The sequence below is a fragment of the Notamacropus eugenii genome, chromosome 2, assembly GCF_028372415.1.
Source record: "Notamacropus eugenii isolate mMacEug1 chromosome 2, mMacEug1.pri_v2, whole genome shotgun sequence".
NCBI lineage: Eukaryota > Metazoa > Chordata > Mammalia > Diprotodontia > Macropodidae > Notamacropus > Notamacropus eugenii.
Genome location: NC_092873.1, coordinates 101,628,444 through 101,653,946, shown reverse-complemented (window position 1 = coordinate 101,653,946; position 25,503 = coordinate 101,628,444). Strand labels below are relative to the sequence as shown.

The 25,503-nt window shown below is 39.2% G+C and overlaps 1 protein-coding gene and 1 long non-coding RNA gene across 2 annotated transcripts in view; one reads left to right on the top strand and one right to left on the bottom strand.

Annotated features, from left to right (window-relative positions):
- LOC140526118 (uncharacterized) overlaps window positions 1-25,503 on the top strand; it is a 310,915-nt gene that overhangs the window by 239,769 nt on the left and 45,643 nt on the right. The gene's annotated exons all lie outside the window — the stretch shown is intronic.
- LOC140526111 (trem-like transcript 4 protein) lies at window positions 3,052-21,042 on the bottom strand. The gene is made up of 6 exons (XM_072642050.1): window positions 20,865-21,042; window positions 17,606-17,944; window positions 10,945-11,020; window positions 10,034-10,147; window positions 5,159-5,261; window positions 3,052-3,857 (listed from the first exon to the last, which is right to left on the bottom strand). The coding sequence occupies exons 1-6, from the start codon at window positions 20,938-20,940 to the stop codon at window positions 3,777-3,779; spliced, it is 789 nt and encodes a 262-aa protein (XP_072498151.1). The 5' UTR covers window positions 20,941-21,042; the 3' UTR covers window positions 3,052-3,776.

Sequence of the window (25,503 nt, the reverse complement as noted above, 5' to 3'; positions counted from 1 at the left end):
GTCCAGCTGCTCTCTGCTTCCATCTACTGGCTTTCTTTGGAATTTATATTACTATATGTCTTTCAGATACCTGAAGGGAAGAGTTTTCAAGTGCTTTTTAAATCTTAGAATGATTTCCCTTTTTTGGTGACTTAAACAACCAAACCAAAATTAGCCTGAAGATCATCAAATGTCATAAGGCTTAAGTTAAATTTGTCTTTGGAACTCCTTCGACTTTATCTAATCTGCCCATCCAAGAGTTTAACTCCTTTAACTTTGAGAAATTTCTTTTTAGCTTTTTCCAAGTCTGTGATGCCCATCATAGTTCATGCAAATCACTGGCTTGGGAGCTTCTGTTAGCAAGACGGAAAGGACAAGACAGAGAATGGTGACATTTTGTTCTAAATTCCCATCAGCAACAAAAAAGAGAAAAAGTCTGTTCTTATTTTTAAAAAGATAGACTGAAATATTAATAATAATAGCTAACATTTGTATAGAGCTTAAAAATTTATAAATGTTTTACAAAGTCCTCATTTAGCCCTCACAAAAATCCTGTGTGAGAGTCTATAATCATTCCCATTTTTTAAATGAAGAAACTGTGACCCAGAGAAGTGAATTGATTTGCCCAGCCTCATACAGCTAAGAAGCGTGTGACTTGGGACTCAAACTCATGTTTTTCCCAACTCCAAATCTAACACTTGATCCTCCACACCACCTAGCTGCCTCAGCATAATAAGAGAAAAAAAAAATATGAAGAATGAAAAGAAATGTAAAAGACACATGAAGACCAGCAGAAACAGAACGGTGTATTGAATGGAATTATATTACCATACATTAGCATTTTAGAGTTGGGAGAGATACCAGAGCCATCTAAATCAACCCATATCTAAATAAGATCAAAGGTTCCCAAAGTCTTCAAACATGAAGTCCCTTTTTCATTTCAAAAAGTTTTGCAGTCTCACCCAATAGGATCAATTCTGCTTGTCTTCATTGATTTGAAAAAATACACAATGGCATAAGATTCCCATTCTTTTAAATGAATTAGTATCTGAGTAATCTACCTATAGTAAAAAACAAAAACAAAACACCCCAATAATACATGTATGAGGAGACATACTATTTATTTAGTCTGCAGGAGGTCTGTTTACTTTGTTGTTGTACTGAGTCATGCTGCATATTTTGTTGGAGCAAAATAAAGGTTGAAATAAAGGTGGGTAGTAAATACGCACAGCTTTTTTTTTGCAGTAACCTCGTCCATAACTACTCCCTCCCATTCTCCTACTCCCCACTTTGCCTAGAGTTCTCAGTCTACAGCTTGGGAACCAGTCAATAAACTTGATTAAGCACCTACCATGTGCCAGCCATTTTAGCTCTAGTCTGTTAGGATATAATGGCTAGAACCTCTCTCTGGGAAAGGTAGCCTGGTAATTCTTGAATTATAGCCATCATAGCAAGCCAACAAAAGTCAGTCAGTGCCCTTCTAAAGATAAGAATAAGTCTTTTGAACCCCTATGCTTGGGTGGAGATTGTAACCCTCTCTTCCAATCAACTGTCACACTGACATTCTTCATATTTTTTCTGGTTTAGCATGTAAATGAATTTAACCAGAACAAAAAGGTAAGGGAAGCTAAAGAGGCCACATCACTTATGTTACTCATAGGTTGCCATTTATTCATTCTACACTCCTCCCTTTATTATGCATACGGATCAGCAGCAAACCTTCTGCATTTTGGTGCTTTGTTTTGATCATTGATAAGCCTCTATTTGTCTTTACTATTAAAACTTATGCTTTCTCTCTCTCCCTTCTACCCTCCTCCCCAGTCCTCATTCTTCTAGGCTTTGACAACTTTTGATGTTAACCACTCCTGGCTATTCTTCTTCGGCTCCCCTGACACTGTTCAATCCTGATTTCCCATTATAAGTCAGGCTGATCTTTTCAGTTTCCTTAGTAACATCACCACCCATCTCCTGTCCCCTAACTATGGGTTTCTCCCAGGGCTGTGTTCTGATCCCTTGACTCTTCTCTATAATAGTCTCTTAGTGAGTGGTGGAGTCAAGAGATATTATAGGTGGATATCAAGAAATTTTGTCAATGGATATCAGGAGATATTGTCAAAGTAGAATCAATAAAGAATGACAGCTGATTGGATTGGGGAAGTGAGAGAGAAGGGTTAAATATAACTCTGAAGTTTTGAGTCAGGGTTACTGGGAGGATGGGATGGTAGAACTATCTCTAGAAGTAGAAATGTTAGAAGGAATGGTAGATTTAAGTTGAGATATGATAAGTTCTGTTTTGGAAATGTTAACTTTGAGATATCAGTGGGAATACAGATTAGAAAGCAGATAGTTGCAAATGTGAGATGTGAGCTCACAAGAGTTGGATGTATACATTTGGGACTCAGCATATGCATAGAGGCACTAACTGAGACCATGGAAATAGATGAGCTTGCCAAGGGTGAAAGTATGGAAGGGAAGGATGCTGAGGAGAGAACCTTAAGGGAAATTAACACTTAAAACATGGAAGGAAAAGGTTGAACCTTCAAAGCAAAGCTAAAAGGGATAGTCAAGCAGGTCAGTAACATGGAAATCAAAGGAGAAGAGATAGGGCAGCATTTGAGTGCTGGACTTGGAATAAGAAAAGTGTTGGGTTCAGATTCCTGCTTGAATGTTTACTAGCTGCATGTCTACATTTCCATCACAGAGTGGTTATAAGGGCCCAGTAGGATAATGGACGTAAGGTACTACATAAATGTTGATTATCATTATTATTTTTAAAGAAGGACTGGACAAAAATGTTGAATGTCTTCCTAAGCCCAACCTCTGCCACAGCACCTTTGACATGTCAGGTGCTTGAAAAATGCTTTAAATTGAATTGAGTTGAAGTCCAAGGTGGATCAATCAATCAGTATTTATTAAGCATCCGCTATGTGCCAGGTGAATGAGGAAAGAGGACTAACTATTGACTTCTGCCCCTCTCTGTCTCTTCCCCTGAATCATTACCCCAGGAAAAACAAAGCAGAAATTCAAAGCAATAAGAGGACAAGACAGAACTTCCAAAGAACTCAGGAAAACTGATGGTTATTATTGTTCTTAGCTAGTTTATTTATTTTTAGTTTATAACATTCACTTCCATAAGTTTTAAATTTTCTCCCCTTCCCTCCCCAATGCAATCTGATATAGGCTCTACACATACATTCCAATAAACACATTTTCACATTAATCATCTTGCATAGAAGAATTATAATAAACTGGAGAAACCACGAGAAAGAAAAACAAAATAAAACAAAAAAGAAAATGGTTTGCTTCACTCTCCATTCAGACTCCGTAGTTCTTTCTCTGGATGTGGATTGCATCCTCCATCATGAGTCCCCTGGAATTGTCTTAGGTTCCTGCATTGCTGAGAAGGGCTAAGTCTTCCAAAATCAGTCATCGCACACTGTAGCAGTGTACAATGTTCTCATGGTTTGGCTCACTTCACTCTGCATCAGTTCGTTATAAGTCTAGGAGAACTAACTGTTAAATTTTTAGTATGAGCATTTTAGTATGAGCTACAAATAAGGACTGGATTTAATGCTTTGTTGACTGTCAAGACTTAACACAGTGTTCGAGATAATATTAATCATGCATATTAAACTTGAAACTGCAGCATGTATTTTCAAAGAGTGGGTTGTTAAATAGTTACTAGCACACCTGGCTCCAGAATCTGGTGGTGCATTTGGTGCTTAAGAACTTGGCAAGACATGAAATTTCTGTACTTAGTATCCTGGGTTGAACTAGGGGCACATAGGACACCTCTATCAATAGGAGGATAGATAGGGAGATATCTCGTATACCTCCAATTCGTTCAATTCTTTTATTTTTCCAGTGTTCCCATTACCCTGAGGATGGAAAAAGTTAAGAAAATAAACAAGTTACATATCTGATCATTGTCCCTTCGTTATGCAATCTTGTTCTTTTTTCCACTTAAAATTTTTATATTCCCTCCAAGGCCTTCCAACTCATATACCCACTTCATATGATCAGGCAGGGTTTTTAATCCCTGTGAGAGGCACAGTAGAAATGCCCCCACATCATGTCTGGCTGTCATCTCAATCCAATTAGCACCCCATTACCACCCTAGGACCCTAATTCCAGACTGTCTTGGCAGCCCTTAGCCTGTCCTTTTTCCAGTAAACCCAGACCTATCCATAAAACAGCTAATTGTGTGAACAACTGTGATTGCTCTCATATCTAACATTTATATTAGTGGTCCCTGCATTTTATGTACTGTGCTAAAATTACAAATATCATCTCATTTGATCCTCACAGCAACTCTGTTGGGATAGGAGCTGTGTTAGCTCTTAGGACAGCTAAAATGTACATCCATCTTAGAGTTGGAGAAACAGACAAAGAGATTAATTGGCTTGCCTAGGTTCATGTAACCAGTAAGTGTCGCAGTCTGGATTTGAACACAAGATTTCCAATCTCGAGTTCCAGTGCTTTGTGTATTGTGTCATCTAGATGCCTTACATACCCCTCATTTGTCATTGTAGACTGTTCTGAATCTTTTTGTGCTCTCAGGGCTAGATTCTAGCAGTGTGGCTCTGAGGTGAGACTTTGAGAATCTTTCATTTCTCTCTAAGGGCCAAGTAGGAAGAAAGAGAACAATTATTTATTAAATACCTACTATGTGCCAGGTACTGTGTTAAGCACTTTACAAACATTATTTTGTGAAGTAGGTGCCATTATTATCCCCATTTTACAGTTGAAGAAACTGAGGCAGACAGAAATTAAGTGACTTGCCCTGGGTCACACAGATAGCACATGTCTGAGGTTGGATTTGAACTCGTCTTCCTGACTCCTAGCCCAGCACTTTACCCACTGCACTACCTAGCTGCCTCTAGTACCAGTGGGAGCTACTTCCATCCTAGGATGGTGGAGAGGATGTTCCTTGGTTTATTTCTAACTCAAACCAAAGCCAAAACAAAGATATTATGGTGTTGTTGAAAGAACACTGGACTTGATGTCAGGTATACCTGGGTTCAAATCCTACCTTGGACTTTATGACCCTGGGTAAATCATAACTTAACCTCTATCTGCCTCAGTCTCCTCAACTGTAAAATAAGGAGTATGGGACCTATGGCCTCTGAGGTCCCTTTGGGCTCTAAATCTATAATGATTCTGGAGTACCACCACTCACCTGATTCCTGAACCTGAACAGGAGAACGAGAAGGACTAAGAAGGCCAGACATTTCATCAGGAGGAGGCCAAACACCACAAGAATGAGGAGACAATTTGGGAACCTAGGAGGAGAAAATAGAGAAGAGGGTGAAACACCTGTGAGGCTGAGTCCTCTGGTACATTCTCCAGCTCTGAAGGTGCTTGTGGTAGAATCCTGGTCGTGTCTTCCCTATACACTTAAGGAACAATTTATTCTGAGCATAAATACATGCGTGCATGTGCACACACACACACACACACATAGACAAAGAGAGAGAGAGAAAAAAAAACAAAAGAAAGAAAAAAGCATAAAAGGAAAGAAAAGAAAAAAGAGGAACATTTTCATATTTTGATATATCTATATCTACCAGCATTTCTATACTAGATGGATTGGGTTCATGCTTTCCCACTCTTCCCACTCTTTCCCCAAAAGGAAAAAAAATCTTCAGTGATCTGATTGAGCACTGCTTTTCCAAGATAGATTTCTGGTCACCTATAGGGTGCCAGCCCTGGACTCAGGAGGACCTGAGTTCAAATTTTACCACAGATACTTACTAGCTGTGTGACCCTGGTTGCTTCACCCTCTTTGTCTCAGTTTCCTCATTTGCAAAAATGAACTGGAGAGAGAAATGGCAAACCATTCCAGTATCTTTGCCAAGAAAGCCCCAAATGGGATCACCAAGAGTCAGATATGACTGAAAATGACTGAACAACAATATATAAAAAGGGATAAAAAGTCTCATCCAGGTGGGGTTAGGGAGGTCTCTCAGACTTGGTGGGTATAAGACCTCTTGAATTGTCATAACATGCCCTACTAACCTCCATAAGGAGGTTAGGGAAGTCCCATGTTACCAAACTGAAGTGCCACCATAACCTTGTTGCATATGTATTAGGGCAATGGAAACTTCCTTTTTGTTAACTTACAAGTGTCTTATTTTATGCTAAAACTGAATCTGAGCTAAGAGAGTGTTGGCCTTTGTGCTAAGGCCCTCCTTTAATACATATTTACAGAACACAAAAAAAGAAGGTTATATATGAAACTGTGAATCTCTGTTTCATGCTGTGTCATCTTAAAAAAGTATATAATAAATTCCCCATGTTACTTTCATATCTGTTCTGTTGGTCTGTGCTTCCTTCTGAACTTTCTTCTATTACTTTCCATCTACTCCATACATATCCTATATGTACCTGATTTACTTATATGCAGTTTGTCCCAATAGAATATGAGTTCCTTGAGGGCAGGGGTAGTGTTTGCCTTTCTTTATATCCCTATCTCTTAACACAGGGCCTAGAACATAGTAAATGCTTAATAAATTCTGATTGAATGATTCATAAAGCTTGAATAGACTTTCTGATATCTAGATAAGTGGGCCATGCTCCCTATGGGACAGCACTTTCCATGACACAGATGGCTGCTTATCAAAAACTCTTTGTGGAATCATGGTCCATTAGAGTGTGGACTCCTTTGAGGGTACCTGAAAATGCCTTAACCTAAAAGGTCAAGGGTCTCCCATTGCATTCCTGGCCATCTCCAGTCATCCTGATGAATATCTAGTCACTGAACCCAGATGGCTCTGGAGGAGAAAGTGAGGCTGGTCACCTTGCACAGCTCTCCCTCACTCAAATCAAAGTCAACTACATGTCATGTCATCATTTCCCTGATGTCATGGTCCTCTTCGAAAACGAAGGACAAACAACTTGTATCTCCAGGACTTAATATAGTGCCTGGCACACAGTTGGTCCTTAATTGATTGATTGACTACCCAACTTTGTAGCTCCTCTGTGATTTGGGACTGAGTTGATGATGTTTATGGTTTCCTCAGGGTACCTTGTCATTTGATTCAGTGACCCTCAAAATTTTCCCACTGTACATGGGACTAGGAGGAACACCCAGAAACCATGACCAATATTAATGCTTCAATAAAATCTTAGTGGTAGAGCACAACATTAGATTCATGGATTAGATTCACCCCTCCAAAAAACCAACAAAACAACAAACAAAAACCAACTCAAACCACCAATGAACATTGTGTGGTCCAATCTAACAGAACACAGGCCATCTTTCACAGTGCAAAAGCTGTGTCCTTAGCAGGTCCCATGCGTGCTATCCTTTTTTGTCTAATTTGGGTGGCTGACCTTCAGTCCAGGAAATCTTACAATCCAACACCCTAAACGTAGCCATGTCTAACTCCACCTGAGCTGAAGACTCCTACAAGATAATCAGAGAGGACATGAAGGTACACTATAAGATATGGTCCTCCACAAAGAAACTCTAGTCTCATTGATCCACCCAAAAAATGGTGGCCCCTTCCTCATCACACAGATAGTAAATTTCTAACTAGAAGTAAAGCCCTCTTCAGTAAGAACTTTTCCCCATCTCCAAGTTTCATTAACTCTGGTCTAGTAAGCTAATGAGTATGCAGCCTTACCCTTCCTCCTTGACAAACCCCAAACCTTAGCTACATGTGATAAGATCTTGTTTGGGATTTTCTTGACAGAGATCTGGAGTGGTTTGCCATTTCCTTCTCCAGCTCATCTTAAAAATGGGGAATTGAGACAAATAGGGTTAAGTGACTTGCCCAGAGTCACATAGCTAATAAGTGTCTGAGGATGGATTTGAAATCAGGTCCTTCTGACTCCAGGCCCAGCACTCTATCCTCTGAGGCACATAGTTGCCCCATACGTTAATAGTGTTAATTACAATCCTACCTTAGCAGACTCTTAGTAAACAATCAGTTAACAAGCATTTATTAAGCACTACTGTGTGCCAATTATGTGTTAAATGCTGGTGATACAAAGAAAGGCTCTAAGAGACATTTCTTGCCCTCAAGGTGTTCCTAGTCTAATGGGGGAGACAAAGTTCAGTTACAAGATACAGACAGCAAAAATTGGAGATATTCCCACCAATTGGAGAAATTCCCTCAGAGGGAAGGCACTAAGAGGCCAGGGGAAGGTTTTGTAGAAAGTGAGGCAGAAGTAAGTCAGGAAAGTAAAGAAATAGAGATGAGGAGGGGAGAGCTCCAGCTGATGGTAAAGTCAGAGGAGAGAAGATATAGGAGAGATGACATAGAAGAGACATTATGAAGCCAGAAATAACAGGACTCTGAAACAGATTCGATACAGAAAGATGAGAGAGAGTAGAGGCAGGAGAGGTGAATTGAAGCTGTAAGTAGAAGGAGGTTATTATTTTTGGAGGCATTTAGGGTTAAGTGACTTGCCCAGGGTCTCATAGCTAGTAAGTGTCTAAAGGTGGATTTGAACTCAGTTTTTCCTACCTCCAGGACCAGTACTTTATCCACAATGCCGCCTTGCTGCCCAGAAGTAGGTTATTGTGAAGAGCTAGGTGGTACAATGGATGGAATCTCAGCTGAGGAGCTTACTAATTGTGTGACTTGGCAGGTGTGAGCTCATAAATATTGTACTACTTGTTCTCCAAGAAAAGCAAAAAAGAACACGACTTACTTTTAATCTTAATCAACGTCATTAACATTTTCTCCATTCCTTTTTTGTCTAGACAATCAACAGAACAACAAGGGGAGTGTAAATAAATTCTCACACTGAAAATTTAATAATCAGCTTTTGTTTGCTTGAGTTGACTCTGGCTGGGGCCTTAGCTGATGCTTAACCTCAATATCTCCCAACCTCAATTTCCTTATCTTTGCCAAGAAAAGCAGAAATAGTATAGTGTACTCAAAGCATTCTCTCTTTCCACATATATATATATATATATATATATATACATATATATATACATATATATATATATATACACACACACATATATGTATATATATCTCTATATATGTGTGTATGTGTAGATTACATTATATATGCTATAGGATGAAGCGTGGATAATAATAGCACCTACCTCACAGGGTTATTGTGATAGACAAATGAGATAATATACGAAAAAAATACTTTGTAAACTTTAAAGTGCTTGGAAATATGAGCTACTAATCCTACTGGTTGTGAACCATCCTAATCCAAAGCAGCCTAGAATCAAACCCTGAAGGAGCCCCCTTAGCTCTCTAGATATGATGTCCTCAGGGTTATCACACAGAGCTTTCCATGGATATCTGCATGTAGGAATTCCATACTGACACGACCAAGGGAACCCTGAGCTAAGTTTCATTTGAGAAGAGACAAGCCACTTCTCAGATATTTCCAAGGGCTTCCCCAAGAATGCTGGATCTCCTTTGTTGATTCTGTCATGCAGATTGGACTATGAGCCCATCCTCCAGCTCTGGCAGAGCTAGGAGTTGGTTCATCATGGACTTGCATTATCTTTGATATTAACAGGTGTTGATAAAGTTGTGGGAAGGCTTTCAGATTCTGTTATTAATGAATTGGCACGAGTGGAAGTGGTAGAGACCCTTACTAAACAGTGCACCAGAAATGAAAACTTCCTCAATTCTGGGTTGGGAACAATGTACTTTCATTTTGCTACCTTCAGAATGGCTGTTAAGGAAGGGATGGAGGGGAGTGAGTAGGGGGAGAGCAGTAGGTAGCCCATGCTGAAATCTGCTGAATGGATCATAGGATCACAAAAGCTTAAATCTGTAAAGCACCTTAAGAGATCATCTAGTCCAACTGTCTCATTTTTGCAGATGAGCCTAGCTAGAGGAAGTGACTTGACCAAAGTCACACAAGTAGTAAGAGACAAGCCTGGTCATCTAATACTAAATGAGGTGCCCTTTTCTCATTGCCAGTTCTAACAGGCATCTTGTCAAAGGGATCTACTTATACTGGACTGAGTCAAAGCATGAAATTCAGCTAAAGTCAAGGGTCAGAAATGAAACTGGAGGGAGAAGCACAACTATTCCACAGTAAGGGGACCCCAATTGGAACCACCTACCTCAGGTCCACGGAGCCAACATGATCCACAACTTGACTTCTAGAAGTAGAATTTTCTGGTAGCTGGACATCTGTGTATACCAAATACGTCTTACCAGTTATATTGAACTGGGACCTGAAAAATATCAGGGCAGGGGTCAGTCACTCAGTAAACATTTATTAAGTGCCTACTGTATGCCAGGCACTATACCAAGTCCTAGGGATACAAATACAAAAAAAAAGTCCCTGCCCTCAAGGATCTTACAATCTAAAGAGGAAAGAACACACAGAAAAGGAAGCTGAAAAGGTGAAGGCTAGGAAAGAGAAGGTGGAGAATGATGGACAAGTTCAAAGGAGTGCTGTGGAGTGGGAAATGAAAGACATGGCTGACCTGGGGACCCTCCTTAAACGGAAATTATAGGAAAAGTCATTGACTTTCAACCTTTAAATCGGAGGGAGGAAGGGGACCTGGAGCAGAGCATATTGATGAAGTATGAGCACCAGGGTTAATACAATCTTGCAGGATAAAGAGGCTTCTGTGGGATGTGATGAAATCCAAGAGAGTACAACCAGATAGAGAACTAGGAGGTAAAAAGGAATCAGATTGCCTACCATATATATTGGAAGATAAGAGAAAAAATGAGAGGTATGGTTCCCTGAGCCCCACCAGAGCTCTGGTCTGAGCCAAGAAATCTCATAAGAACCACAGTTGCAGTAGCTGTGGACTGTGAAGTAGCCTGATAGGCTCACAGGTCAAGAGGGTCGGTGAGGTTGGGAACAGGCCAGGTATATACAGGCTGGAGTCTATAGGAGCATGGCACTCTGGGAGTCTCTGGATAAGTGGAGGGTAGGGGGCACACACAGACTTCTGGGGAGGCAGAGTGGATGGTGGAGTGTCATAGGACTGAGAGAGTTCCTAGAGAGAAGTTTTACCTGATGGTGGCAGAGGTGATGGAAATAGCTTCTCTCATGGTACTTAATTTCTGCTGGGTTGTCCTCTGTGTCTGGGCTGCAAAGAAAAGACAAAGGGTTAAACAGTTGACATCTCCCTACCCATAAGTTTGCCTAATGTCAAAATCTCAGACTTTACACAGACCTGTGGGATAATCAGAATAAAGGCACAATGTAAAGTCAAATGTTCCTCATTAATATGTGATATTATTAAAGACATTATATCAAGCCTCATTAACGATCAATTCTCTCATCTTCCATTTTATCTTGTCTTTTTCTGGTTGTCACTATCTATTATCCTTGGCACTAAGGTGACCAAGATGATCATAGTGTAAGGAGAAAGAGCTTGGCTTAGTGAAAAATGATTCACTGAAAAGGGGAACAAGAGGAAAGAGAAGGTGGGGAATTATGGATAAAGCTGAAGGAGTACTGTAGGATGGGAATGAAGGGATGGCTGGCCTGGGCACCCTCCTTAAGTGGAGGTTCTTGGAGGAGCTCTCTGTTTTCTACCTTTCAATTTGAGGGAGGGAGGACACATGGGGCAGAAGGTACTGATGATGTGTGAGCACCAGGGGTGATGTAATCTAAGGAGACTTACATCCAACACCTGGTCTTGCCACTAACATGCTATATGTACTTGGGCAAATGACTTATCTCTAGGATCCTTCTTTTAAATGAGGATGATGAACTAAAAGACATATGAAATCTGACTGATTGCCATGATCAACACTGATGCCATAGGATCAGTAATGAAAAATTTTCCTCTTCTAGATGGCAGCTAGGTGGTGCAATGGATGTACTGGACCTGGAGTCAGGAAGATCTGAGTTCAAATCCAGCCTTAAATACTAGTTGTGTGACCCTGGGCATAACCTCTGTCTGCTTCAATTTCTTCATCTTTAAAATAGAGATTAAAAATAACACTTAACTCCTAGGGTTGTTGTGAGTATCAAATAAGATAATATTTATAAAGTGCTTAGCACAGTGCCTGAAACAGGAGTTGCTTAATAAATCTTTATTTCCTTCCTTTCCTCTTGGAATTAGAGGTGATGGGTTATGGTCAGCAATGTTTCATTTGGTATCACCTAGGTCAGTTGTTGATTCTGCTTTTTTTTTTTTTGGTAATGAGCAAGGTTTCTGTGAGGATGGTTGTTGTTGTTTAACTGTTTCAGTCATGTCTGACTCTTCATAATCCCATTTGGGGTTTTCTTAGAAAGATACTGGAGTGGTTTGCCATTTCCTTCTCCAATTCATTTTATAGATGAGGAAATGGAGACAAACAGGGTTAAGTGACTTGCCCAGGGTTACACAATTAGTAAGTGTTTGAGGCTGGATGTGAAATCATGAAGATGAATCTTCTAGACTCCATGCCAGGCACTTTATCCACTGGGCTACCTAACTCCTTATCCTTACAGGATGGGGATGGAGGGCTAATTAAGAAGTGCTTGTGGTACTAAAATATTTTTTTAATAAAAAATGAAAAGAAAGGATTGAACCAGATAATTCTTAAGGGATCTCCCAGGTTCAACATTGCACTAGGAGACTATGATACACTGCTGATTAAAATTTTGAATTAAATGGTAAAACCCATGAGTATATGACTCATAGGATCACAGATTTAGAGCCAATAGGGACCTCACAGGTAATCTAGTTCAACACTCTCCTTTTATACTGGAGGAGACTGAAAACTAGAGAGGTTAATTGATTACTTGGGGTCACCCCGGTAGTAACTGCCAGACTTGGGCATCAAACCCAGATCATCTGACTCCAAGTCTAGCATTTTTCCACTTGGTATCAATGAGGCACCTCAACTTTGCTAATTAGAATGGCAGCAGAAAAGGTAAGAGATGATGATTATAAAAGTGTCTGTGCAGTCAGTCTTGGTTGATATGTTGGTTTCTTTTGCTGAACTGTTTATTTTCCTCTCCTTCCTTTTTAAATAAAGGATGGCCCATTGGGTAGTGGAAGGGCAAATGAGACATCTGGAAATAAAAGGTAATGTAGAAACACTCTATCTACAGATTAAAAAAAAAAATAAAGACAGCAAATATACTGCTACTTCCCACCAGAACAGGGCTTTATCTGACTTTTGAATAATCCTTATGCTTTTGAATGAACCTTAAAAATTCTCCAGTCTTGTCAGGTTCTGTTCTCTGGCTGGCAGACAGTCAGGGCCACATTACAAATTGATCAAGTTTCCTATATATTCCTATGCACTTCATGGTCCCTCAGCCCCCTCCTCTCCCTATCAATGTCACCTCCATTCTCTAACATCCACCTTCTACCAGAATCTGGTTTAACATGGCAAAATGGAATTAGGAAATTTAAGATCACAGGATCATATGTCTAGGGAAGGGGTTTTTAAGTTTTTTTGATTTTGCTAAAGCACTAATCTATGTTACCTCCATACTCAGTAAACTTCAGTGACTCCCTCTCACTTCTAGGATCAAATAAAAAATCCTTTGCTTGACCTTCAAAGCACTTAATAACCTTCCTTCCCTGCCTTTCCAGTCTTCTTACACCTTCTACTAGATCTGCACAACTTGGCAGTAGGTAGGGTACAAAATTAAAACAGGCTAAACTTCTTCAGGCTGCAGATAGGTTTTAGTGGCTCATTTTCAAAGTAAAGGTATATTTAGTGATTGAACTATTTTGCAAATTAATCATATTTTTAGAAAGGGTAAATTTCAATTAATATCAATTAATTGCACTTATTAAGATTTTTACTTATCATGAAATCACATTAATGTTAAAAAATTACTTTGCTAAATGGTACAAATTTTAATACATTTTTCAGATTTTCTTACTGTTCACATTTAGTTAATGGGATACATTATACTTCTTGTCAGCAATTAGTTTATCATACTCCAGAATCATGTTTGAAATCGATTTCTTTAGAAATCTGAAAATTAACCTTAGTAGTCACCTCATTTTCTGAGTTTAATTTCTTGAAAAACCACTGGTCCCCACCGATTTTATTCAATATTTTGGATCCTTTAATTCGTTTTTCATTGGTGTCCAATTTGCTTAAGTCAGGATGTTTTGACTGAAATGGCTACAAAGATTGTATTCCTTCTAAAGGGCTATTACTTCTTGGTAAACAAGGCACAGCATTTTATCTCTCACGTAAGTAAAAAAGTATCAATTTGTCCACTCTGGATTAAACACTCTATGTTTTGATTCAATATTCCATTTCTTTTTATCATCCATTTTACAAAGTCACCCCCAAAACATTAATATTAGAGCCAAAAGATCTCCATGGCAACTGCTCATAGAAAAGAAGTACTGAACTGAGTGTCTGATCTTGGAGAAGGTGCCAGACACTCGTGTGACTTGGAGGGTTGCTATGCAGCGAGAGAGGGAAAGAAACCCTCACATTGTTACTGCTCATTACACAGCGGGCATCAGCTGTGTTGGCACATGACTGCACTCACTTTGTCCCTGTTTAATGCTAGTAATGAATGAAAACACAGCAAAAAGATATGACTCTCCCTCCTCTCAAACTAGAGACAGATGATCATTCACTGCCGTGGGAGAAAGGGTGCAGTGGCAAACCATCTGCCAAGTTACATGACAGACACAATAGTGACTAGTGGAAGGTGGGTTAAGTGGGACACAGAATAAGTACTCATATCTTTACTTTCTTTTACATCCTCTACCTTTTTTGTAGGCCACTCGAAATCCATCGGCAAGTTACAAGCAGTCCATTGGCTGTATGTTGAGCAGGCCTGCCTTAAGTTTTCCCCTGCCCACCCAGATTGATTTTTTTTTGACTACATAAAGAGGCCATTCTCTGCCTCATTTCTTACTTAGCTTTAATCACTAATTGGGTATTGCCTCGACAAAACTGAGGTGTGCTAAAAACCTAGCGGAAAAAGGCCAAGGTCTCCCACCGTGTCCAGGGCTATCTACAGTCATTCAGATCTATATCTCTCCATTGGACCCTGATGGCTCCTGAGTAGAAAGTGAGGCTAGTGACTTTGCCCAGCCCTCTCTCACTTAAATCCAAATCCACTTGCATGGCATGGCATTGCCTCCCTGATATCATGGTCCCTTTTCTAGAGCGAAGTTCAAACAATAACCCCTCCTACTTTGCTGTTCCATCATATTGGCTTTGTAGCTATTTCTTGAACAAGACATTCCATCTTCCAGCTCTGAGCATCTTCTCTGGCTGTCCCTCAGGCCCAGAATGCTCTCCTTCCTTATCTTTACCTTGTGACTCTCCTAGCTTTCTTCAAGTCCCAGTTAAAATCCTACCTTCTGAAGGAAACCCTTCCCAATCTTTCTTACATTTAGTGCCTTCCTTTGGTTAATTATTTCCTTTTTATCCATTATTTAACTTACTTTGATGTATTTGTTTGCGTGTTGCCTCCCTGTTAAACTGTGAGTTCCCTGAAGACTTGTCTTTTTGTGTTTCTTTATATCCTCAGTGCTTAGGACAGTGCCTGGCATGTAACAGATGCTTGATAAATATTCTAACTGACTGTTTTTGTGATCTGGATCTCTTGGATAGTCTAGTGAAGCATATGGGACCCTTCTTAGAATAATATTCTTAAATGCATAAAATAAAGAAAACTGTGTGAAAAGGCAGTTATATACATATATGTATATATACATATATATGTATTTGTTATGTTCATGAAGGATGTCAGATTAAGAATCCCTGATCTTGAGTTGGAAAAAGACCTTAGAGACAATTTGGCACAATGCTTTATTTGATAGCTGGGGGAACTGAGGGCCAGGGAAGTTAAGAGACTGGTATTCTCAAAATCACATTAGATTCACCTAGGATGTAGTTCTCAATATCCCAACTAAATTCTCAGGAGCTAACACTTCAGAGGTAACATCATCTTGGACATATCCTTATATTATAAAGTCTGTCTATCTATCTATCTATCTATCTGTCTGTCTGTCTATCTATTTATCTATCTATCATCTATCTATCTATCTATCTATCTATCTATCTATCTATCTATCTATCTATCCATCCATCCATCCATCCATCCATCCATCCATCCATCCATCCATCCATCCATCCATCTATCTATCTATCTATCTATCTATCTATCTATCTATCTATCTATCTATCTATCTATCTATCTATCCATCCATCCATCCATCCATCCATCCATCCATCCATCCATCCATCCATCCATCCATCTATCCGTCTATCTATCTGTCTATCTATCTATCTATCTATCTATCTATCTATCTATCTATCTATCTATCTATCTATCTATCCATCCATCTATCCATCCATCCATCCATCCATCCATCCATCCATCCATCCATCCATCCAATCATCCATCCATCCATCCATCCATCCATCCATCCATCCATCTACCTATCTACCTATCTATCTATCTATCTATCTATCTATCTATCTATCTATCTATCTATCTATCCATCCATCCATCCGTCCGTCCGTCCGTCCGTCCGTCCGTCCGTCCGTCCGTCCGTCCGTCCGTCCGTCCGTCTGTCTATCTATCTATCTATCTATCTATCTATCTATCTATCTATCTATCTATCTATCTATCTATCCATCCATCTATCTATCTACCTACCTACCTATTTATGCTATAACTATAGCTCACATTTATGTAATGCTTTTTAATTTCAACAAACAAAACAAAAACTTAATAATCACATTTGATCCTCAAAACAAGCACATAGGATCAGTTGTGAATGTCTCTTATCTCCCCCTACAGATGAGGAAATCAGAAGCTCAGAAAGATAAAATCATTTGCTCAAACTTACACAATAGTCACTAAGTGTCAGAGGTGAGAATTGATTCAGGTTGTCTGATTCCTGAGATGGAGCTCTTTTCTTATGCTGCATCTAAGACTGTTCTATGTCATGAAAGTGTAGGGAGAATTGCTTTAGGGGAATGAGAGTTAGGAATGAATCTAAGAAGCTACTGAAACAATTCCTTGGGCTAGGGCAGAGCTGGGAAGGCTGTGGGAGAGGGACATTTGGTAGATTCAAGATTTGACTGAGTCTCTGCCTATGGGGCTAATTTGTCTTTGTAGAGAGAGAAGGAAGGCAGAGTCAAATCCATTGCCCAGAACTGCAGACTTTAGCCAATGTCTGGCATGAGAACCATGAACCACCTCATGTGCCCTTGAGTCTTGAGAGGCTGCTTGTCTTTTGAAAGTTTTTTGGCCATTACCAGACAGACGAAAACAGTGTCTGGGGATTACCAAAAATGTCTGTCATTGAGCTTTGGGGTTCTCCCTGCCTCAAAGTACTTGTTCTAGCATAAATAAAAACCAGTATGTTACAAGATTCAGTTATGCAGTTTTCAGCCTCCATCACTAGCTCCTGAGATTACAAGAACTGAAAATGTTGAAGTGAATTTCTGTTTTTGTGCATGCTTGTGTGTGTGTACACAAGTATTTCTGTGCCTACATGCACATGTGTGATGTGGAACGTCATGTTCAGTGGCCCACCAGTCAGAAAAAGGACTGACAAGGAAAGAAATGGCTTACCTTTCCTAGGAGACCAAGCTATGGAAGAACTGCCTGAATTGTGAGAGGACTAGTGTTACATATATATGTTCAAGGGTATGAGTGTGTGGGATGATTAAAGTACTTTACAAAGGACAGGAAGCTTCAAGAAAGCCCAGTTTTCAAGGAAGGGACTTACCTGGATCTACTGTTAGACGAACTTTCTTGAAAATACTAATAACACTTGCACTATAATTGTTATTTCCACACCAATATTCCCCAGAGTCTTCCACCTGGAGTCCAGACATGGTGACCAAGATGACACTAGTGTTATAACTGAGGGAGTATCGAGGGTCCTCAGTCTTTAACTGAGATTGTGATCTTGTGATTAACAAAGTACATCTAGTTGTATTTTCTATCTTTTTACACCAGGCTTTGTCTAGATGGTCAGGTTTTGGAGGTGTATACTGGCAGCTCACTGTGAGGGTTTCCCCAACCACTCTGTGCTCCTCTTCATAGACTTCTTGTCCAAGGGATCCTGCAGAATACAACCTTGGGTCACTAGGAGCTCAGTTGGACAACAAGCATCCTTCCTTAGGTAGGAAAGAAGGAGTAGAGGGAACATTTCTGTAGATTGCCAACAAAACTGGCAAGAAGAGTTAGAAAGTGAAATTCCATTCAAAATAACCACATAGAAAATCACAAATGGTAAAATAGACAATTTTGATTACAATTTAAAAAACTGTACAAAAAAATCAAGGCTGATAGAATTGTAGCAAATTAATGGGAAAGCTTCTTTGCAGTAAGCCTCTCTCATAAATGTCTTATTTCTAAGATATATAGGAAATTGATTAAAATTTATACGAATAAATCATTTCCCAACTCATAAATGGTCAAAGAATATGTATAGGCTGTTTTGAGGGGAAGAAATCCAACCTATCAATAGCCATATTTAAAAAATGCTTTAAATGACTAATAATTAGGAGAATACAAATTAAAACAATTCTGAGAAATATAACCACAAGGCTGACAACAAATCGTGTTAACAGAGTTAGCAAATATAACAATAAACGATACTATGTAAATTAATTTATTCATTCAGTGTCATACCAATCAAACTACCAAAGGAATATTTTCTAATCTAATTTGGATCTGGGGAGAATGAATGACAAAAACAAACAACAACAAAAAAGGATAGAGAGGATCACAGAAAATAGACTGGTAATTTAGATTCCATAAAATTAAAGTGTTTCTGTAAACAAAACCAACATGACTAAAATCCAAAGAGAAATAGTTAACTGGGAAAAATTTGTATAACCATTTTCTTTCCTAGGTGGTGAGGTGGATACAGCACTATGCTTAGAATCAAGAAGACCTGAGTTCAAATCTGGCCTCAGACACTGGCCAGCTATGTGATCCTGAGCAAGTAAGCCACTTAACCTTGGCCTGCCTCAGTTTCCTCATCTGTAAAATGAGGATAATAATAGCATCTACCTCTCAGGATTATTGTGAGTTCAAAATGAGATAATATCTGTAAAGCATTTAGCAAACCTTAAAGTGTTATATAAATGGAAACTATTATTATTATTATCATTGTTATTCCAAGATATAGAAAGAATTGATTCAGATTTATAAGAATGACTAATTCCTCAATTGATAAATTGAAGGATTGGATAGACAATTTTCAAAGGAAAAGATCCAAATAGTCAATAATCACATGAAAAAATTTCTCCCTATGGCTAATTATTAGAGAAATACTAATTAAAGCAGCTCTGAAGTTCCACCTCACATAATTAGAGTGGCAAAGTCAATAAGAAGGGAAAATGATAAATATTGAAGGGGCTGCAGGGAAATAGGGAACAATTAATTGTGGCTGGTGGAATTATGAATTGATCACGCCATTCTAGTGGCATTCTGTGGATAGAGTGCTTGGCATGAAGCCAGGAAGATTCATCTTCTTGAGTTCAAATCTGGCCTTAGACACTTATTAGCCTTGTTACTTTGGGCAAGTCACTTAAACCTGTTTGCCTCAGTTTCCTCATCTGTAAAATGAGCTGGAGAAGTAAATGGCAAATCACCTCAGTATCTCTGCCTGAATGGGGTCATGAAGAGTTGGACATGACTGAAAAATGACTGTACAACACACCACTCTGAAAAGTAATTTAGAACTATGTCCTAAAATTACTGAATTGAGACTTTACTCCTAAAGGAATCAAAGAAAGAAAAAGATCCATATGAACAAAATTATTCATAAGAGCTCTTTTTGCATTGTGGCAAAAAACTGGAAACTAAGGAGTAACCATTAATTGGAAAATGGATGACCAGATTATGGTATATGAATATATTGGAATTATGCCATAAGAAATGACAAAAGTGATGGTTTAGGAGAAGCTTGGGAGGACTTGTATCAACTGATACAGAATGAAATTAGCAGAACCAGAACAATTTCTATAACCACAACATTTTAAAGAGTAACAACTTTAAAAGAAATAATGATAATGATGATGATAGTTCGCATTTACATAACATTTTAAGGTTTACATAATGCATTATGAACTAGAGAAGGAAATGAAAAACCATTCCAGTGATTTGTCAAGAAAACCCTAAATGGGGTCATAAAGAGTCAGATGTGACTGAAATGACTGAACAACCACAAATACTTTGCAAAAATTATCTCATTTTATCTTCACGACAACCCTTGTCATCCTTATTTTACAGATGAGGGAACTGAGGCATGCAGTAGTAAAGTGCCCTTCCCAGGGTCACAGATAATTAGTTCTGAAGTCACATTTGAGCTCAGATCTTTCTGACTCCAGGTCTGGCACTCTACCCATTGTACAACCCAGCTACCTCATCAGTTCTCTAGCTAACCATGATCCCAGGGCACCTTTTGTGAAGCATGCTACTCCTGATATAGAGTTAATGGATTCAAGATGCAAAATGAGACATATATTTTTTGTGGTGGTCAATCTGGGAATTTGTTTTGCTTGACTGTATGTTACAAGTATTTTTCTCTCTTTCTCTCTTTTTTCAGTTGGGAGGGGAGAAAAAATAAGTCGAACAATAAAACATATAAATACAACATAATATATCATAATATATTATATAATATATAATAAAATATAATAATAGTTGATGGGGAAAGACTTAAAAAACACAATGACTAGAAATAATTAGGAGTCTAGTCAAAGAAAATTAAAGCATGTTAATCGATAAAGGTAAAAGGAAAGAAAAGGAAGGGAACTTGGGTTCCTCAGAAAGCAGCCCCTCTAACACCAGCACTGTTATACCCTGAGTGTGTCTCCCAAGATCCCATTCCTGTCCTGGGGAGCCAAACCTACTTCTCTGTGAATATACCATCTGTGTAGCTTCCCTCACCATCTTCTTCTCTCCTTCCCCTTCCCATCTTCCCAGCTCATCTTGTCTCTACTCTCCTATTATTCCTTTTTCCTCCTTACCCTTCTCAGATGAAATCCATAGAAGCAGCAGCAGCAAATGAAGCAGGACCTCTGGGGTCAACTTGCTTCTTTCCATGATCAGAGGTTCAAGGAATACAGGAAGCCGCTAAGTATGTCTGTTAGAGTTGAAAAGAACAGTCGAGACTGATTGCTCTTTTGGCTCTTTCTGAATCCCAGAAACAAAAGAAGAACTTATGTCCTACTTGGGGAAGTGGGTAGGGTGATAAGTAGAAGTGCTGAGTTCAGAAGGGAGGGGTTGGAGAGACTTGAGATTGGGCTGTAAAGCCCCATGGATCACCAGAAGATGTGGCATTGCTTTGGAAAAGCTTGATCAGTTTCTTATATAATATTTATTATCTCCCCCTCCAAGAAAGACAGCAGGAGGACCTAGCTGGGTAGGGGTGTTGTGATTGGTGAGGGTGTATGGATGGGGTTCTGGGAGTAGGATGAGAGTTATCTAGGATGGGTGGCAGCTGTCTAAATAACAGGGAAGGTGAAGATGGAGTCATAGCATGTAGAAGGCAGGCCTCCTGGAATATTCCTGCCCAGTTCCTCTCCATCCCCATGAAGGAAATAGAGTAGCGATAATGCAATTGTCCCTCAAATGAAAATGTCCCTACCATAACTTGGTGTCTCCCATAATAATAAGAATAACAAAAACATTACAGTGATATGATGATGATGACTAGCACAACAATTAAGTCCTTGTTGACGGGTCCCTGTTGTATTTATGTATTTTAAGATTTGCACGGAATTTTTCAGAATGTAACTTTCTTGAGAGTAGGGATTATTTCAGTCTTTGTTGCTGTAGGCTACCAGGTGCCTAATGACTTGACTGATTGATGGCTTCTTACTTTTCAGCTATCTGAACATACTGCTTTGTGTCTGATTTTTTAGAGCAGGATGTTTATTTTTTAATGAATTTACTTCTTGAACAGAAATGAAGCCCTCCTTGGACCTACCGGAAATGACTTACTTCATCTATCCCAAGATACCATAGTGGAGATGAAAGAGGGATTATTGGAATTTTGTCACAGCTTATGTTTATTGAGCACTTCCTATGTACTGAACACTATGCTAAAAGCTTCACAAATGTTTTCTCATTTGATCCTCACAACAATAGTGTACGGTAGGTGTTATTATCATTACCATTTTTCAGATGAGGAAACTGAAGCAAGCAAGGGATAGAGTGATTTGCCCAGGGTCACACAGCTGGTATCAGAGGCTGCATTTGAACTCGTCTTCCTGACTCCATGCCCAGTGTTTTAGCCACCATACCATCTCAGATCACATGACATATTGCCAGAGCTTAAATTTTCTGTTTATGAAGAAAATAATTTGCAAAATTAAATTTGAACTCTGGAAAGGCGGATGAAGATCTTTCTTTTCAATCTCAGTTTTTGCCAGAATTTAGTTTCCATTTGGCAACTTCTGGTCTCTTGAAATGTTAATATTTGGTAACTTTTGATTTCACTTTTGGATGTATCAAATAATAAATTATGGCTATTTCTTTCTAAGCCATCTACATTATTCTTAAAGCATTTTTTCCATAATTTAGAAGGATCAGTTTTCATCTTTCTGCACATTAAAATGATCCCTATGAGAAAATGCCAAATAGCTCTTTTCAGTAAAGAAAAAAATGATTACCTACCTCTACTGACTTCTTACTCAACTCTTTCTGTCCTTTCCTCAGGTCAGCATAAAACATTTGAAGGAAGTTATGTGTATATGCAGAAGCAGGGTTTAGGGCAAGGCAGGGAGCAATACTGATGTCTGTCAGTTTCACTTTTCTAAGGGTGTATATGAGTCGGGAGACCTCGCAATGATCCTAGAGGCATCAGTCAGACACATGGATTCAATTAAATCCATTCAGTTCATTCAGTTCATTTCAGAGTTGGTCACTACAGTTTAGTTCAATTCAAGAAACATGAGCTGTGGAATCACAATATCATAGCATTGGAGATTTGGAAGGGACCTTAAGGACCAACCAGTCCAACCTATCACCAAGAGAATCTCTATTATAACATTTCTGACAAATGGTCAACCAAGCTCTGTTGGAAGACCTCTAAGGAGAGAGAATACACCATATTCAAGTCTAATCAACTTTGAAACAACTTTAATTGTCAGAAATTATTATTTTTTTCTTCGGTGTAACTTGAGTCCCAAAGACCAGTGGTGTGGGACTCTTTCCTCACTGTAGGAGATCAATGGCCCACACCTGTAGGAAAGGTGGGGTCGAGCTGAAGAGAAGAGAGAATCTGTCTCTGGACTTCTTTGGGGGAGGCTCTTTAGTTTCTTTGTAGGGGCAGCTAGGTGGTGTAGTGGATCAAGCACCAGTGCAGGAGTCAGGAGGACCTGAGTTCAAATCTAACCTCAGACACTTGACACTCACTAGCTATGTGACCTTGGGCAGTCACTTAACCCCAATTACCACATCCTGGGTCATCTCCAGTCATCCTGATGAATATCTGGTCACTGGATTCAGATGGCTCTGGAGGACAAGTGTGGTTGGTGACCTGCACAGCCCTCCCTCACTCAAAACAAAGTCAAGTGCAAGTCATGTCATTATTTCTCTGATGGCATGGTCTTTTTCAGCAACGAAGGACAAACACACACACAGTATTTAGTTTCTTTGCACTATGCAGTCACTTCAGGAGCATCTGGCTTTTAGCTTCAAGAGAAAAAATGGATGATGTTAACTCCTGTTCAGGTTACTAAAGGAAAATAAGACTCTGGGAAGAAGCCAGCATGAGAGGAGTTAACAGTCTCCTTCACATCCCTAACCTCAGCTGGCTAGACTAGAGACTTTGAGGAAATTTCCCCTTTGGGTAAGATCTGGGATTCTCTTTTTCAATTGAGCAGAGTTACCTCGCTCTCAGTAGGACAGCTTCTTCACTTTGTATTGTTTGGCATATATTATCATATATATACTTTCTCTGATTTCTATTTCACTATCAACTTGGATAAATAGATTTCTTTACTGCTTCTTATGTGTGTTAATTGTGAAACTGGTATTTGGTGGGAAGAGATATAAAGCTTTCCCCGTTAAGAAACAGCAATCAGAAGATTAGCTAGAACCTGAAACCACATCCCCTAGACCAGGAATGGGGAACCTGTGGCCTTGAGGCCACATGGGGCCCTCTACATCCTTTTTAAAAAGATTTGTTCTATAGAATTTGGATTTCATTAGAAGGGCACCCTTAAGGATCTAGAAGGCAACAGGTTCTTTACTTCTGCCCTAGACTAATGATATTTAAGGGAAAAAATAGATATAATGCTAGCCCAGTACCCTTCTCTTTGAGGAGAGCAAAGTAGTGAAGCTTGTGGCCTCAATCTCCAGCCTCCCCTCCTATTAGGAAGTAAAGTCTGTCTTGGATAAAGGCAAAGGGAGAAGAGACTAGAGATGCCTATTCTACCTCCCTTTGAGACATACAACACTCCCATTCTACATATGGAATGTCTGACATTGGGTCTAAATTAAACATCCACTACTCCTGGTTGTGTCCTCTCATGTCAAATAGAATAAATCTAAATCACCCTCCACATGACAATTCTTCAAATACTTGGAGACAGCCATCATATCCCCTGGAGTCTTCTTTGTATAGGGTAAATGTGTACAATTCCTTCAACTGACCCACATATGTCAGAGACTCAAGACTCTTTGCCCCCTAAGTTACCCTCCTCTGGGCATTCTCTGGGGTATCGATGTCCTTCTTAAGCCCAGATATGACCATAATGCTTCAGATGGGATCTGAGGAGGGCAGCACATACAAATACTCTCATGTCCCTATTTCCAGACATTTTGTCACTTTTAACACATCCCAAGATTGCATTGGCTCTTGTCACATCCTACCTTGAGCTTGCAGCCCACTAAAGCCCTCAGAACTTTTTCAGAATGACTGCTATTAATTCACATCTCCATTTTATACATACATACATATATATATATGTTTATATATACACACAATTTCTGGGTTGGACCTGATTGTTAATTTAGAAACTAATATTGAAGCAAAATGATGTATTCATAGGTAATGATCTACAATGTTAATAAAAGGACATTTTAGTAGGAGAAGACTATTTAACAGGGATGGGCATTCAGAGACCTTTCAGGTGATTCAACAGAGTGAACCTCCCTTCAAAACCCATTAGCTAAGCATCTGAAAGTTCCCCTAGCTTCCTGTACTCAGGATGTGAGGAATTCAGTCAGCTGACAAACTTTTATTAAGCACCTATTCCATGCCAGCACTGTGCTATATATGGAGGATACAAATGCAAAAAATAAAGACAGTCCAAGCTAATGGGGGAATACAATACACAAAGAAAGCTGAGAAGGGGGCAGGTACCCATAGCTGCAATAAGGTGGAATCTGGCCATTCAAGCAATTCTGAATCTGTTTGTATAATTGTCTATTCCACATCTCTCCATTTTCTTTACAAATATAGAGATTTTTGTCAAGAGATTTGCTAAAAATCTAGGTAAACTACAGCTCTACAGCTACATCATTAGCCTCATCTACTGGTCTAGTAATCCTATTAAGAAAGAAAATTAGATTTGGCTGACATAACCTGTTCTTGATGAACTGACACCTTGTAATCACTGCTTCTCTTTCTAGATGTTTGCCTAGCATCTCTAATGG